The sequence below is a fragment of the Podarcis tiliguerta genome (genome assembly GCF_965153285.1).
Source record: "Podarcis tiliguerta genome assembly, chromosome: 2".
NCBI lineage: Eukaryota > Metazoa > Chordata > Lepidosauria > Squamata > Lacertidae > Podarcis > Podarcis tiliguerta.
In genome coordinates, this window is record NC_139535.1 from 8,374,898 (window position 1) to 8,392,645 (window position 17,748).

Here is a 17,748-nt window from a genome sequence, read left to right on the forward strand (position 1 = left end):
GCATCTAGAGGTGGCGTGTCAGGTCTCTCCCATTCCTCAGCCTTCCTCCAGTGGGACATCTCTGGGTGTTGGGTCTCCAGTCCCTGGTCAGTGGTGGCTGGTGCCCATCGGGGCTGGTAGGGCAGAAGGCAAGGAGCCCAACAGTAGGTGGCGCCAGAGAGCCAATGACATAGAGTCCCCATCTTCTTCCCTGCTGCGTTCTGCAAGGGCAACACGAAAGCTGAGCAAGGGAAGCTAACAGGGATGAGTGAAATCACAGAGAAGTTGACTCTACCTGACAAATGCCAGAGTGACCACGTGATTGTGCAACAGGTGACATCTGCAGCCAACGTTAGCCGTGTGCCTTGTGGCTCAGACAAGGAGTATCGGTTCGCCGCCAAGACAGTTAGCAGTGGAAGTCTCATCCTCATCATGCTGGAGAAGAAGGCGGGCAGCGTGGCACAGCTCACTATCAACAGCGAGAAGATGTTGATTAGCACCATGCTAGTAAAGGACATTATCCACTCCTTGACGCAGTGACCAGAATGCTTCCTTCTCTCGTCATCACACCCACTTCAGTCATCCAGCTGTCCTTCCTTCCTGGGCTCAGCCATCTGTCTCCCTCCACCCAGCTTGTTGTGTCTCCCTGTCCCTATGTAAAATACAGGTCAAAGCTGAGATCAGGTAATGGGAAACAATCCACGGTAGAAAATAAGGTGCAGCCTCTGATGTGGATAAGAGACATTATTAGCTCAGCAACAAATTAGGGAAGCCTTTTGTAACCTGGTGCGTACTAGAGTTTTTGGAGTACAACTGGAGGGCACCAGGTTACAAAAGGCTGAAACGGGTTATTGGGATGCTGAAGATGCCCTGTGACTCTGCCATCCTTGTTGTGCAGTGAGTCTCCTCCCTGTTTTTCTGTTCTATGGCTCTATTTATTATGGGCAGAGATCGTTCAATAAAAATTCTTCCTGGAATTGCAAAAAAAAAAAAAAAAAAAGCTGAGGAGGAGGAAGGCGACGGCCAGAGCCACTTTCTGGATGCTTGTAAGGGAAAAGGCAGGACACAGAGCGGCCTGAAGTTTCCAACTAAACATATGGAAAATGGCCCATGGGTAATGGGAGTCCACCAACATCGGGAGAGACGTAAGTTTCTCCACGTCCAGGGGGTGCTTTGCTAGGGACACAGCAACCCGTTCGTGACGACAAACTGGCTGTGTGTCGAAAGCCATCAGGAAACCCATTCAGTTGATGGGGGGGCGGGGAGTATGTGTCCTGACCTGAACTGATGAACCACGGTTAAAAAACAGGAAGCAGAGGCAGAGGGACCAACCGTCAGCTTTCACAATGGAGGAATATAAACAGGATCTGTCCTGTAACAAAGGCCGATGCTATTTCAAGCCTCTTGGCTTGGCGTCTTCGGCGAAGATCAGTGTTGCTGAGCTCATGGAAGGCACAGAAATGGTTCCCACCCATTCCACAAAACAAGAGCATCCGTAAGAATCTGCTTGGGTTTGGTTTTCCGCAAGGAGGAAAAACCACGAGCTCCTCAGATCAACAGTGGAAACCTGCGGCCCTCCAAATGTTGTTTGCCCATCAGTTGGTGCAAAATGCAGGCATCGAAACTGTTCACATGCTGCCCAATAGGTATTTAAAATGGCTGGCATCTGCCTGTCTTGAGAGACAATGGAGTGCGCTGTGGCGATCACACAGGGTCCCCGGACGTTTCACCGTCTATTGATCCCTGTGCCACCACTTTTATTTCTCGCTGCCACCACCCAGGCCCTACCTGGTACAATACTGAGTCCAGTCAGGGTTAAATTGGAACATAAACTTCTGTTTATTTATGGCAGTTTAACAAGCGTGTGGTTTCATAAATGGTATCGGTCAATTACAATAATGGGATGCCTATCCAGACCTATAACTTCTGCTACCTGATCTCACTCACTAAACCACCTCTCAGATATTTACTTGTCTTCCTAGCCCCTAACTGTTCCTGACTCAGCTTATTTCGCTACACTAACTCAACCTCCCCACAGACTCTATCCCAATTCATTCCCACTCCAACCAACCAACAAACTCCCCCCTTCACCCCTCCCAGAGCTGGTTTTATAATCTCTCTGACTCCACCCCCTGGGTTCTGATTGGGTAACCTGTTTAACTATTTCACCTCCCGCACTCTCATATGTTAACGTCACATGCACCTCCGAGGGTGAAGTCAAAATGGATGGGGGATCACAGCGCCTGCTGTGGCTACAGAAGCCAGCAACACATAACCACTGCTTCCCAGGCACCCTTAACAAACTACAGTTTGCATAATTATTTCGAGAAGCCATGGCTGATTGACGTGGCATGGCACGTGTTGAATAGTGGGTAGACATGGCAGACGACACAGCGATTTCTCCAAAGCAGCTCTTTATTTGTAAGCTGGAACAGAACTGAACAGCAAACAGCTCAGCCGGCCTGCTTTTATAGGAGCCGGCTGTCAACATTGTAGCAACAACAACCCAGGGTTTCCCGCCTAAAATAACTGAGGTGGACCTGAGTGAAAACTATCTACAGTATCCCCCTGCTGGCCCAGGGTGAGAACTTCAGTACATAACAGCACGTGCTTTAAATGTTAAATTGCATATTCACCTGATAATTCTCTCCTCCAGGTAAGCAAAAGTTTTAGCTAACTAGCTAAACAAATGGAAGTTTATTTTGTGCCTGCTTCATGCATGGTCTTTCACAGCACTGCGGGAGGCGGTGATGGCTGCTAACTTTTAAAAGGGGACCAGGCAATCCCATGAAGGATGAGGCTATCAATGGCCCATTGGCATGAAGGATATATGGAACCTCCATCTTCGGCAGCAGTGTACCTCTGAATATGAGATGCGGAGCAGCAGCAGTCAGGAAGGGCAGCGCCTCTCTAGCCTGCCTAGTATCATCTCAAGAGGCATCTGATTGGCCGCTTTGGGAAAACAAGTTACTGGACTAGAAGGAACTTGGATTGGATTTGGCAGAGCTCCTCCTGGTGATCTCATAGTAGGTGTGGAGAAACCTTTGGCCCTCCAGATGTTGCTGGACTACAACTCCCATCAACCTCAGCAAGGATTGCCAATGGCTGATGGGATTTGTAGTCCAAACAACAACTGGAAGGCCAGAGAGACCCTGCAACTGCCTTGTAGAAAAAAAATAGGTAAAGGTAAAGGGACCCCTGACCATTAGGTCCAGTTGTGGCCGACTCTGGGGTTGCGGCGCTCATCTCGCTTTATTGGCCGAGGGAGCCGGCGTACAACTTCCGGGTCATGTGGCCATCATGACTAAGCCGCTTCTGGCGAACCAGAGCAGCGCACGGAAACACCGTTTACCTTCCCGCCGGAGCGGTACCTATTTATCTACTTGCACTTTGACATGCTTTCGAACTGCTAGGTTGGCAGGAGCAGGGACCGAGCAACGGGAGCTCACCCTGTCACGGGGATTCAAACCACTAACCTTCTGGTCGGCAAGTCCTAGGCTCTTTGGTTTAACCCACAGCACCACCCGCGTCCTGTAGAAGTAAATAAGTACCGCCTAATTCAATAGGACTTACTCCCCGCAAAAAACATGAAACAGAATCACAGCCCAGTACAGTAAAAGCCCATTTTATATATTTTTTAAACAAAATATAATTGAATTTGACTGTTGAAATGCCATACACGCAAGTAAAATCGCATGTCAAAACAGTTCCACATCAGAATGCAGCTTAGGAGGCACTTGTGTTTGATTACTTCGCTGCACGTAGAAAACTGAAGTAGACCATAATCTTTCTCCTTAAAGCTCCCTGTGTGCAGGATGTTTTGTGTTTTACACGGAGAGAGCATTTTAGATCCAGCTCCACTCACATTTCTAAAGATGGTAGAATTCAATAAAAGCGTCTCTTCTACTGCATGCGCAGATTGACTTTTAAACTTTACAAGGAAGGGTGTATAAAGGAGGACTCTGAGCCATGGAGACAGGAAAGATAAGAATCGCTCAACAATGGGCCCCAAAGCTGTAAGCTGGCCCACAAGCTACCCATGTGTAGAATAACCAATACCAATTAAAAAGGCAGGGCACCATAGAGATAAAAGAACAAAGTGACTCCCCCAAACCACTTTTCATTACTGCTCTACAAATGGTGCCCTCATCTATTCTCTTCCCAATTATTCTCCCAAATTTTTGGATTATCTCCTTCCTGGAGACTGGTAAGAAACTATCAGGGCTTTTCCAGAGTCGCCCATAGCAGCTGCCAGAACTGAAAACTATTAGCAGCTACAGGCCTCTGGCCATTTCTGATCAACTTTTTTCACTAGTGGGCATCTTTGGAATTTTGAGAAAGCGCCATGAGTGCTCAGTCACAAAATGGCTGCCATAGAGTGTGTGGTATGACACAAAATGGCTGCCACGTATCTGTGGGTAGCATAATATGGTGGGGGACGACGACAAAATGGCTGCCACACCTGAAAGAACAGAAAATGTCCATGACCCCAGTATCAATGGGTTGAAAGGAACCCACTGCCACACTTTCTCACAGAGAGAAGCTTTTGGCACCTCTCCTCATTTCATAATGGAAATTGGGGTCCTGGCATTCAATGGAAATGCAGACATGTTTAAGGGGAGGTGTTCAAGCCACTGAGAACAGGAACTGAGCAGGAGGAGCATATTGTGGATTTTTGAGGGTATATTTATTGACACCTTGTACAGGTACCGCAAGAGATACTGGCAAGGATAATGGCAACTATTGATGCCATGGCGTCAAGCCTGGGTACCTGCTCCTTCTCAGGCTATTGTGTGAGCTAGCCTTATGCCTCCTGTCCCATGAGAATTCCCTGATTTCTAGTAAGGTGCACGATTCTGAAAGAATCTCTCTCCCACAACCCTTGAGAATTTACACAACTTCCTCTCCTGTGTGGGTTCTCTGGTGTGCAGTAAGGTGTGCTAAGGAAGGATTTGCCAGAGTGTTAGCAGGGGCCTGGCTTTCCCCTCAAATGCGTTTTCCGATGCCTGGCTAGTAACGAACAGCGACTGAATCCTTTCCAACAGTCTGGGCACTGGTATGATTTTCCGCCCGTATGAAGTCCCTTGTGTCTATTAAGTCTTGATTTATTGCGGAATTCCATGCCGCAGTCCAAACACTCGTACGGCTTCTCTCCGGTGTGGATTCTCTGATGATTGCTAAGAGCCGTTCCGTGAGCAAACCCCTTCCCACAGTCGGCGCACTCGTACAGCTTTCCCCTCAGGTGCGTCCTCTGGTGCCTCATGAGGCGCGCGATCTGATAAAATGTCTTCCCACAGCCGGAGCATTTATATGGTTTCTCTCCGGTGTGGCTCCTGCGATGCCTAATGAGGTTGGATCTGGCGAGAAAGCTTTCTTGCCAGTCTGGACATTCGTACAGTTTCTCTCCTGTGTGGATCCTCTGGTGCCTATTAAAACTTGATTGAGTGCTGAAGCTTTTCTCACACAAAGTGCACAAACTCCTTTTTTTTATAATATTTTATTAGGGTTTTTACATAAAAGGAAAAAACAGGAAAAAAAATACAAAAATACAGAAATACAAAACGACAAGAACAACAACATAAACAAAAAAAACAAATAAAAACAATTCCATTTTCGTAATATTCCTTGCGTTTACTTATTTCCCAGACTTCCCCACACCTCCCCTCACTGTATTCCAGTTCATATATTTAATCAGCAAATCCCTTCCCTCTGTCTTCAATTAATCTTTATCTTAATATATCCTAATCTTTTCTTTATATCTTAATATATTAAACCTTTTAATTTTACACCTTGTAACCTTCGACTTTTCCATACTCCTTCCCCACTTTGTTGCTAATACCCTTTTAAGCTCAAACCGATGTCATTCTAACATTCATAAACACAAACTCCTTCCCTGTTTCGCAGGCGGAGCCTTCTGGGCCTGCAATGGCTTCCCTCCTCCAGTCTCCCCTTCCATCGTCTCTCTTGGATCCACCATCACTAAAAAAAATCTGCTCCAGCTCTAGACTACGGGCTCTTTTGGACGACATCCCCTGTGGCTCCCCATCGCTGTCACTCATCCAGCCATCACCACCTGAAAAAAAGAAAAAAAGAGAGTGATAAGAACAGGAGAGGAGAAAGGAAGGCTCAAAAGAGTGAACAGACCAAATGAATGGACCTATTTATTCAGGGAAATGGAAATACTAATATTAATAGTACTAATAATAAGTAGGCAAAAGGTATAGGACCCCTATATGGTTAAGTCCAATCAAAGGTGACTTATGGGCATAGCTGTCAACTTTTCCCTTTTTTTAAAGGAAATTACCCCTTATTCCAAATAGGATTCCTCGCAAGAAAAGGGAAAAGTTGTCAGCTATGCCTATGGGGTTGCGGTGCTCATCTCGCTTTCAGGCCGAGGGAGCTGGCATTTGTCCACAGACAGCTTTCCGGGTCATGTGGCCAGCATGACTAAGCCGCTTCTGGCACAATGGGACACTGTGACCGAAACCAGAGCGCATGGAAACACTGTTTACCTTCTCACTGCCTTTTGATAACTCCTCAGCTTGCAATATCCAGCGGTACCTATTTATCTACTTGCACTGGTGTGCTTTCGAACTGCTAGGTTGGCAGGAGCTGGGACAGAGCAACGGGAGCTCACTCCGTCGAGGGGATTCAAACTGTTGACCTTCTGATTGGCAAGCCCAAGAGGCTCAGTGGTTTAGACCACGGCGCCTCCCGCATCCCTGATAATACTAATACAGTGGTACTTCAGGTTAAGTACTTAATTTGTCCCAGAGGTCCGTTCTTAACCTGAAACTGTTCTTAACCTGAAGCACCACTTTAGTTAATGGGGCCTCCTGCTGCTGCCGCACCACCAGAGCATGATTTCTGTTCTCATCCTGAAGCAAAGTTCTTAACCTGAAGCACTATTTCTGGGTTAGCGGAGTTTGTAACCTGAAGCGTATGTAACCTGAAGCGTATGTAACCTGAGGTACCACTGTAATACTACTAATAATTCAGTTTATATCCCATCTTTACTCCTGTAGGGAGTGCAGGGCGGCAAACACGTCAGTAATAAAACATTTTTAAAAGCAGCAGTTCAAAAACCAGTTATATCGGCTGTGAGTCCTGGAGGTCCTGCTCCCTGCCTTGCTGGCCTTTTCCCACCTACTTGGGAGGGCGGGCCTGACTGACTCCTGCTACAAAAGCAGAAGCTGCAGAAGAGGCCAGAGACCATAGAATCATAGAATCATAGAGTTGGAAGAGACCACAAGGGCCATCGAGTCCAACCCCCTGCCAAGCAGGAAACACCATCAGAGCACTCCTGACATATGGTTGTCAAGCCTCTGCTTAAAGACCTCCAAAGAAGGAGACTCCACCACACTCCTTGGCAGCAAATTCCACTGTCAAACAGCTTTTACTGTCAGGAAGTTCTTCCTAATGTTTAGGTGGAATCTTCTTTCTTGTAGTTTGGATCCATTGCTCCGTGTCCGCTTCTCTGGAGCAGCAGAAAACAACCTTCCTCCCTCCTCTATGTGACATCCTTTTATATATTTGAACATGGCTATCATATCACCCCTTAACCTCCTCTTCTCCAGGCTAAACATGCCCAGCTCCCTTAGCCGATCCTCATAAGGCATTGTTTCCAGGCCTTTGACCATTTTGGTTGCCCTCCTCTGGACACGTTCTAGTTTGTCAGTGTCCTTCTTGAACTGTGGTGCCCAGAACTGGACACAGTACTCCAGGTGAGGTCTGACCAGAGCAGAATACAGTGTACAGAAAGAAAGAACAGTGAACACTTTTCCCCCTTCTTCTTCGTCACCAGAGGACAGCAAATTCCCAAATTGCAAACTGCAACGAAAGCTCCTACCCTGAGGCAGTTTCTCCTAATGGAGGGGCAAGAGGAAACCTTTTCCAGTCTTGAAGTGGGCACATTCCCAAATGGTCAACTCTCTGGGGGCCAAATGCTGAGGATGGACAGGGCCAGAGACAAAAGCAGATGTGGGGAAGCAGATGTGACCTTTTTCATTTTGTACAGAATCCTACCTTCCATCCACACAAAAGTCAGTTTTCTACACCTATACCACCTTAATAATAATAATAATAATTTATTTGTACCCCACCCATCTGACTGGGTTTCCCCAGCCACCCTGGGCAGCTTCCAACATAAAGTGGTACCTTGGTTCTCGAACTTAATCCGTTCTGGGAGTCCATTTGACTACCGAAACGGTTCGAAAACCAATACATGGCTTCCAATTGGCTGCAGGAGCTTCCTGCACTCAAGCGGAAGCAGCGGGAGCCACGTCGAACGTTCAGCTTCCGAAAAACGTTCGCAAACTGAAACACTTACTTCCTGGTTTGCGGCATTTGGGAGCTGATTTGTTTGGGGGCCAAGTCGTTCGAGTACCAAGATGCCAGTGTATATAAAAACAGTAAAATGACAACCATTAAAAGCTTCCCTGTATAGGGCTGCCTTCAAATGTCTTCTAAAAGTCAGATATTCTTTGACATCTGATGGGAGGCCGTTCCACAGGGTGGGCACTACTCCCAAGAAGGCCCTCTGCTTGGTTCCCCGTAACTTCACTTCTTGCAGGGAAGGAACCACCAGAAGGCCCTCGGCGCTGGACCTCCGTGTCTGGGCTGAACGATGGGGGTGGAGATGCTCCTTCAGGTATACTGGGCCGAGGCCATTTAGGGCTTTAAAGATCAGCACCAACACTTTGAATTGTGCTCTGGGATCCAATGTAGGTCTTCAAAGCAGGGGAGCTGCTGTTATTTGCCAGGGCTAAGAAGGGAACGGGCAAGGCAGCAGGGACCCCACAAACACACTGGTGGAGCCAATTTGGCGTTCCTGCCTGTGTGTTTGCAACAGCAACCTGTCTCCCAGGAAGCTACGCCCTGCACAACAAGATACTTGTGCGTTTCCACTAATATCCATCCTTCTCCATTCAGGCTAGCAAAAGGCACTATCGCAGCTCGAGGGCACATTCCGGTGCTGTGGGGCAGAAGGCAGAGAGGCCCACGGTCCGTGGAGCCAAAGCCAGTGGCAAGCAAGAGCCAACTACAGTCGTACTTTGGAAGTCAAACAGGTAGTTCCCAAATGTTTTGGCTCCTGAACGCTGCAAACCTGGATGCGAATGTTCCGGTTTGCAAACTATTTTTGGAAGCCGAACGTCCAATGGGGCTTCTGCTGCTTCCTGCAGCCAATCAGAAGCTGTGCTTTGGTTTTTGAACATTTTGGGCGTCGGACGGACTTCCGGAACGGATTCCGTTTGACTTCCAAGGTACGACTGTAATTCTACTTTTGCCCCCATCTTCCTCCCTCCTGAGGAGCAATGCTGAAATGTGAGGAGAAGCTGGCAACCTGTATCACCCTCCGAACTGTTTGTAAGCAGGAAGGCAGGCAGGTGGAGTGATTGCAGTGCCCCATTTTCCCTAGTGGACTAGGCCGTGGTGGGTGCAGCTGGCATTGGGGACCTCTTCTGAGGAGGTTTTCTCTTGTAAAGAAATTATGAAGAACTCTGCTGGTCCGGGACAGAGGCCCATCAGATCAAGAGTCCTGTTCTCTTTTTTTATATATATAAATATTTTATTGAGTTTTACAAAAAAGATAGAACAACATAAAATGAACAAACCAAAACATAAAAAAATGCAAAGTTACACAAACACAAAACGACAAAAAAAACGAAGAAAAAAGACAAAGAAAAAAACAACAAAAATAAAAACGGTTTTATCTTCATACTGTTTCTTGCTTTAACTTATTTCTCCGACTTCCCCAGACCTCCCTTCCCTGTATTCCATGTCATATATTCAGACAACAAATCCCTTCCCTCTTTCTTAACAGATCCAGAGTCCTGTTCTCACAGTGGCCAACCAGATGCCTGTCAAAAGCCAGGGAGCAGGACCTGAGCTCAAAGCCACGCTCCCCAACTGGCATTCAGAAGCCTTCAAAAGTGGAGGCAGAGCACAGCCATTACAGCTAATGTTCATTGATAGCCTTCTCTGCCGCGAATTTGTTCTCAATCCCTAATGCACCAGCCACACCCAGCAGTGGAGGGAGGAAAGTGTTCTTTCGTGGTCAGGAGTTTGGGGAAGGAGGGACACAGGACACAGAAATGTGGACCACTTGTAAGCACCATCTCCAACTCCTCGAAAGATTCCATCAATGGTGTCTCCAAAAAAAAATGTACCCATCACTTGGGAGGACAGGCGAACTAATGCCAGTGTACTGGAAGAAGCAAAGATCACCAGTGTCGAAGCAAAGATACTTCAACATTAACTTCGTTGGACCGATCATGTTGTACGGATGCCTGAAGATAGTCTTCCAAAGCAACTACACTGTTCCGAACTTAAAAATGGTAAGTGTAATGCTGGTGGTCAACAAAAGAGGTTTAAAGACTGTCTCAAGGCAAATCTAAAGAAATGTTGTATAAACACCGACAACTGGGAAACACTGGCCTGCGAGCGCTCCAATGGCGAACAGCCTTTACCAAAAATGTCATGGGTTTTGAAGACACTCAAACTCAGAACACAAGGGAGAAGCGTGCTAAGAGGAAGGCACGCTAGGCAAACCCTCACCGTGATCAACTTCCGCCTGGAAACCTATGTCCCCACTGTGCAAGGACGTGTGGATCTAGAATTGGCCTCCACAGTCACTTACGGACTCACTTTTAAAACCATGTTTATGGAAGACAATCTTATTCGGCTACGAGTGATCGCCAAAGAAGAAGAAGGACTAGCCACACCCAGCAGCGGAGGAAGGAAAGTTTTTGTGGTCAGGTGTTTGGGGAAGGAGGGACTCCCTGTCTTTCACAGGACAGCCTGAAAAACTCTCCTCACCTGCTCGTCCTGTGTCTTGGCCTCTGCTTGCCTCAGCAGAAAATCCTCTGCAAGAGCCAGCGCCCGGCTGCAGGTCTCAGGGCGACCCACCCACTTCTGCATTTCCTGGGGCAGGACAGCCAGAAACTTCTCCAGGATCAACAGCTCCAAGATCTGCTCCTTTGTCCGCTTCTCTGGTTTGAGCCACTGATGACAACGTTTGTGGAGCTGTCTGTAGTACGCTTCCCTGGGCCCCTCCGCCTCCCTGTAGGAGAACTGCCGGAACAGCCGGCGTTCTCTGTCTGCGCCGAGGGCATGTTGGCCATCTCTCTCCACTTCCCCATAATCTTCTCTGTCTCTGGGATCCGGTGAGCCACGCATATCCTCAGCCAGCCCACAAAGTATGCGCTCATCACATCCACCCTGTGGGCCGGCAGTTGTGGGTCCCTCGGTGTGGATAAAAGATAATTTGGTGTCCCACCACGGTGGCTCTGGGCTCTCTATGCTGGAGTTGTGGGGCTGAACCACTCTGAGGAAGTCTTTCCACTGGGCTTGCCAGCTCTGCTGTAGCAGCCCCTCGTTTAACACGTTTCAGCAATGGCCATTTTGGAAACTGCCCAACTGCCTCCACTTGGACGATAGGGGAGGCATCTCCTGTGCTTTTCTCTGCTCTGGCCTCTGGCTTGGAAATGGCTGGCTCCCCAGTATCCATCTCTTCTCTGGCTTTGTGTCTCTGGAGCTGGCGACTCGGGACAGAGGATGGTTCCCTGTGGACCCAGCTTAGTCTGGGGCCTCCGTCGCTTCTTAGAGAAGCAGGGAAGTGGCCTGCCTGTTGCTCTGTTCTGTTGGCACACAAGGAGATGTTGGTGGTGGGCGGCAGCTCTCTCCCCCAAAACACTTTACACCATCTGGGTTTCCAGTTAGACCTGGGAATTAAGAAGCCTGGAGGAATGAAACATGCAGAAGAGTGGGAGAACGCAGTGTGTGTTGCATCATGGTCCTCAGGCTGAATATGGCCCCCGGGGCTCTCTCTATCTGGCCCTCAGAACCTTCCCAAGGCCACACCCCCTCTGCCCAGGCCACACCCTCAACAGTCTTGCTTTGGCCCCATTCGGCCTAGGACCCTCGTACCTACAAGACCGCCTCTCCTGGTATGCCCCACAGAAAAACTTGCGGTCTTCAAATAAAAACATCTTGCAGGTCCCAGGCCACAGAGAAGTTAGGCTGGCCTCAACTAGAGCCAGGGCTTTTTCGTCTGTGGCTCCGATCTGGTGGAACACTCTGTCACAAGAGACCAGGGCCCTGTGGGACTTGACATCTTTCCGCAGGGCCTGCAAGACAGAGCTGTTCCACCAGGCCTTTGGTCAGGGCACAGCCAGACTCCCTCCCTCGGCAATCTTCACGCAGCTCTGGCCCAATGGCTGCCAGTGGCTTGAATTAATTAATTTTATAATGAGTGTTGTACTTTTGTACTGTTTTATTGTTGTTAGCCGCCCTGAGCCCGGCTTCAGCTGGGGAGGGCGGGATATAAATAAAACTCTGATAGCACCTTTTTGCTTGCCTAGACTGAGGACAGAGAGGAGAGTGTGAATAGAAACTAGCTTACTGTGGGGATGCAAGTGGCGCTGTGGTTAAACCACAGAGCCTAGGACTTGCCCATCAGAAGGTTGGCGGTTCGAATCCCTGCGACGGGGTGAGCTCCCGTTGCTCGGTCCCTGCTCCTGCCAACCTAGCAGTTCGAAAGCATGTCAAAGTGCAAGTAGATAAATAGGAACCGCTCCAGCGGGAAGGTAAATGGCGTTTCCGTGCGCTGCTCTGGTTCACCAGAAGTGGCTTAGTCATGCTGGTCACATGACCCGGAAGCTGTATGCCGGCTCCCTTGGCCAATAAAGCGAGATGAGCGCCACAACTAGACCTAATGGTCAGGGGTCCCTTTACTTTACATTTACTGTGTGACAGCAGCATTTACACGTTACTCTGTTCGCTTTTGTCTCTAGCGCTGCCTCCTGCTGATGTGTGGCCCTTGAAAGGCTGCCCAGAAAAGACTCCCCATCCTGATACAGAACGAAAACAATCTCGATTGTCCTCGCGCTGTTTGTTATGGGGCCAAAACAGTTCCACCCAGACGGAAGAGGGAGCTATCGGGAGGCTCCAGGGAGCTGCAAGGTTTGCAGAAGTGTGGGCAGGACAGTTGCTTGGCATGCAGAAGGTTTAACCCCCTAGAATCTCCAAGTGCTGCTAGTAAAGGCTTCCTGCCTGAAACCTTGAAGTGCTGCTGCCGTTCAGTGTAGGCAATGCTGAGCGAGACCGACCCAGCTGTCCGACTCCTTAGGAGGCTGATTCCTGTGTTCACTTTGCAGGCAGAAAATGCCAGGCAACATCTCAAACTGGGAAGCTCCCAGCTACTAGGAGCTTGGGAAATTTTGGAGATCCTCTGCCCGTGAAAGGAGGCAGCAGCCCTGGGGCTGGATGGACTAGTGGTCTGACTCTGGCACAAACTGCTTCCCCCATTCCCCATTCCAACATGTGTTTCACCGCCTTTTGCTAACTCCTCAGCTTGCAATCTCCTGCTCTTGTCCCCCAAATGCCCCTTTTCTGCCCCCAGCCAAATGCACCTTCAACTTACAGGCTCCCCCCAAGAAACAAACTGCAGCCAGCCTGCAGAGGGTTCAGCAGCTCAGCTGGGCAGAGGAGGAAGGTCCTCCACTTTGGACAGCACCCCCCCCCTCATGTGGCCCTCCATTTCCTGCCTCTCTAGGAACGAGAGCTCTGTCCCCTTAACCATTCCAGAGCCAAAGTGTGCTTGTGTGCCTCCCCTTCCTCTTGCCTGTTTGGGTTGTTTTGTAGCAATTTGGGTATTAAAATGCATGCAAAGGGGCTGGGGGTTCGTGGCCTCTGCTGTTGCACCCGTTTCTTTCCTTAACCAGGAGGAGCAGGAGGAGGTGGCTGGTGAGAAGGAGGGAAGAATGAGGGGTCCAGATGAAGGAAGAAGGGAAGAAAGGAGGAAAGAAGCCCAGCTGAATCCTCCAGGGGGATTTGGAGCAGTCTCTCAGCCAGATCGGATTCTTAGAGGAGTTTGGGTGAGTAAACCTCAAAGTGCAGCCTGGATAGCTCACTTGGTCAGAGCCTGGTGCTGATAATGCCAAGATTGCAGGTTCAAGCCCCACGTTGGGCAAAAGATTCCTGCACTGCAAGGGGGTTGAGATAGATGACCCCCGGGTCCCTTCCAACTCTACAATTCTATGATTAGAAGTCTATTCAGATGCAAGCCCCAGTGAGTGCAGTGGGACTTATTCCCAGGTAAGTGGATGGACTTCACAGGGTTGGGGAACCTGCCACGCTCCCTGATAGGACTGGACTACAACTCCCATCATCCTTGTCCTCTGCCCATGCTGGCTGGGACTGATGGGTGTTGGAGTCTAACAAAAATCTGGAAGGCCACAAGTTTTCACCACCGGCATCTCTGGGGTATAGAAATGTAGGGGGAAGCTGTGGTGTTCCTCCAGTAGTTGCGGGACTTCCTGTATGGCCAATGGGCCAGGGATGATGGGAGATGGAGTCCACCAACATCGGGAGGGACGTGGGTTATAGAATCATAGAACTGTTGAGTTTTGAAGGGACCCTGAGGGTCCTCTAGTCTAACCCCCTGCAGTGCAGAAATATTTTGCCCAACGTGGGGCTTGAACCCACAACCCTGAGATTAAGGCTTTCATTCTCTGCCAATGGTTTCTCCACCTCTGGTGTGTAGGAGGGCAGCCTTCAGACCCACCTGCGCTATACATTTAGAGCCATATCATGTCACTTGAAACAGCCACAGCTTCCCTGCAAAGCATCCTGGGAACTGTTAAGGGTGCTGAGAGTTGTTAGGAGATTCCTATTTTCTCTCACAGAACTGAACTTCCTAAAGTCCTGATCAGAATCCCGCCTGTAAGATCAATCAGCTTTCTGGGAGAAATAAGCAGAGCCTTCTTGCTGGTAGCTCCACTCTTATAAAACAACCTCCAAAGTGATATGCATATCAGGTGGATATGGATATGGTCTATCGGTATAGACCAGACTTTTTGTCCCTCCAAGTGTTGCTGAACTGCATCTCCCATCAGCCCCAGCCACTATGGCCTGTAGTCAAGGCTGATGGGAGTTGCAGTCCAACAACACCCAGTGGGCCAAAGGTTTTACCCACCCTAGGTATAAGCTTTTAAATGGACTTTGAATACCCACATATTGAAGGCGGCTTTTTCTTTTTTTAAAAAAAAAAGTAGTGCTGCTGTTGATTTGAAAATTGTTTTTAGACTGCTTTGTATTATTTTAGACTGTTTATATTACTTCTATTTTATATTCTGTTATTTATCTTCATATTATTTATATTCTTTTAGGCTATTTATATTAGGGCCATTTATATTATTTTAGGCTGCTGTTTTAAGTTCTGTTTTTATATCACACAACTCTTCTGTGGCTTCACGCTAGGGAATGGCATATAAATTTGCTAAATATGCTAAATGTGCTTTGGTGGTTTACAGCTGGTTTTCCTGCAAACTCCCTTGGGTGGGCTTTGCCCTAAAATGCAACCTAGAATATATTATTATTATTATTAAGATTGACCAGGGTTTAGTGCTGGACTTTGCCCAACATGACACTGAGTTCAATTTTCTGCTCATCCATATGACAAACCTAGACAGCATCTTAAAAAGCAGAGACATCACCTTGCCAACAAAGGTGCATATAGTTAAAGCTATGGTTTTCCCAGTAGTGATGTATGGAAGTGAGTGGTGGACCATAAAGAAGGCTGATCGCTGAAGAATTTATGCTTTTGAATTATGGTGCTGGAGGAGACTCTTGAGAGTCCCATGGACTGCAAGAAGATGAAACCGATCCATTCTTAAGGAAATCAGCCCTGAGTGCTCACTGGAAGGACAGATCGTGAAGCTGAGGCTCCAATACTTTGGCCACCTCATGAGAAGAGAAGACTCCCTGGAAAAGACCCTGATGTTGGGAAAGATGGAGGGCACAAGGAGAAGGGGACGACAGAGGACGAGATGGTTGGACGGTGTTCTCGAAGCTACCAGCATGAGTTTGACCAAACTGCGGGAGGCAGTGGAAGAGTGCCTCACATGCTCTGGTCCATGGGGTCATGAAGAGGCGGACACGACTAAACGATTAAACAACAACAACAACATAGTTACCTGCCTAGGCTTGGGCTAGTCACTTTCTATAGGCCTCAGTTTTTTCATAGAATTGTTATTGGGATTAGAATTTGCAGAGTAAGGGACTCCTGCAACATTGCCCAGAACTCCTTAGAGCAGGGGTGATGGAACCTGTGGTCCTCAAGATGTTGCTGGACTACAGTTCCCATAATCCATGACCATTGACCTTGCTGTCTGGGACTGATGGGAGTTGGAGTCCCACATACACCTGGAGGTGACAAAAGCATGATGGGATTTTGCAGTCCATGTATACTGACACATTTATTTATTAACAATTAATTGCATTTTGACTCCACCCTTCCTGATGGGCGGCTCTTCACTTTATGTTTATCTTCACAACAACCCTGTGCAGTAGGTTGGGTTGAGAAGTAAACTGGTGCAAAGTACAGGGGTCATTAACTGTTTTGAGAATAAATAATAGATTTTGGGTACAGTATCGAGTACGATGCGTGGGTGAGATGGTGGAACGAGAGTCTAAAATTTACAGCATGTGCTACCTTGAAAGAGAATATAATGAAAATGATGTACCGTTGGTACTTGACACCTACGGAATTGGCAAAAACGTATAGGATGAGTAGTAAATTATGTTGGAAATGTAAAGAGAAGGATGGCGATTTTTATCACATGTGGTGGTCATGTGAGAAAACAAAATCATTTTGGGAACTGATTTACAATGAAATGAAAAAGATGCTTAAATATACCTTCCGCAAAAGTCAGAAGCTTTTTTTGCTGGGCTTGATGGAAGAGGAAATTGAAAAAGCGGATCAAAGGTTATTTATGTATGCAACGACTGCTGCTAGAACGTTGTTTGCCCAAAAATGGAAAGTACAGTACAGGAATTACCAACGGTGGAGGAGTGGCAGACGAGAATGGTGGATTATGCGGAACAAGCAAAACTAACCTGCAGGATCCAAAACCAAAATTCCAAAGAGATCGGAGTAAATTCATGGACTATATAAATAATAACTGTAGAAATCTGAAGACACTAGCAGGACTGAAATAAATCTTACGACGTGGACTTGACAAAATAAGAAGAAACTGCAGGAAGTAGACTGAAAACGAAAACCTGATGGAGGGAGGGAGGGAAGTCACGGCTTGGCAGAGTGATGGATAAGGATGTGTGTGGACGACACTTGAAATTTTTTGTACTTTGTTTGTACTTTGTTTGTTTAAAATGGAAAATCGATAAAAAAGCATTGGGGGGGGGGGAGAGAATAATAAACTCTCGTATTTTTTGCTCTATAGGACTCACTTTTTCCCTCCTAAAAAGTAAGGGGAAATGTGCGTGCGTCATATGGAGCGAATGCAGGCTGCGCAGCTATCCCAGAAGCCAGAACAGCAAGAGGGATTGCTGCTTTCACTGTACAGCGATCCCCCCTCTTGCTGTTCTGGCTTCTGAGATTCCGAATATTTTTTTTCTTGTTTTCCTCCTCCAAAAACTAGGTGTGTCTTGTGGTCTGGTGCGTCTTATAGAGCGAAAAATACGGTATTCTGTCCTTTGATACCTGAGGTGCATAGCTTTACATAGTGTTTCAGTGGTTTTCAAAGGCTGTGGCAGGAGAGGATGGCAAGGGTGGCAGGAAGATGCAAAGCCTATCAATATTCTACGCTGGACTTCCAATCTACTCAGTTGCATTTTCTTTCCATTTCTATTACTTTCTTTCACACACTATTAAACCAACTTTCCACTTCTTTTTCTGTTACACGTTCTGTTACACACAGGGTGGGGTGAGGGGTGAGGGACGGTGGTGGGAAAAGGAAGTATGTGTGG

At 47.8% G+C, this 17,748-nt stretch overlaps 2 protein-coding genes across 4 annotated transcripts in view; one reads left to right on the forward strand and one right to left on the reverse strand.

Moving 5' to 3' along the window:
• Positions 1-17,748, forward strand: part of LOC310670224 (uncharacterized protein) — a 58,500-nt gene that overhangs the window by 21,742 nt on the left and 19,010 nt on the right. For 2 of the 3 annotated variants that reach the window (XM_083425140.1, XM_083425141.1), the window contains exon 1: positions 13,426-13,856. The gene's annotated coding sequence lies outside the window, so the exon portion shown is untranslated. Of the gene's footprint in view, positions 1-12,773; positions 12,943-13,425; positions 13,857-17,748 lie in introns of those variants that run through there. The other variant, XM_083425142.1, reaches the window with a different exon arrangement.
• LOC310670979 (zinc finger and SCAN domain-containing protein 31-like) lies at positions 5,879-11,883 on the reverse strand. Its single transcript, XM_083426878.1, has 2 exons — positions 10,798-11,883; positions 5,879-6,052 (listed from the first exon to the last, which is right to left on the reverse strand). Exons 1-2 carry the CDS (start codon positions 11,155-11,157, stop codon positions 6,035-6,037), a joined length of 378 nt encoding a protein of 125 aa, XP_083283004.1. The 5' UTR covers positions 11,158-11,883; the 3' UTR covers positions 5,879-6,034.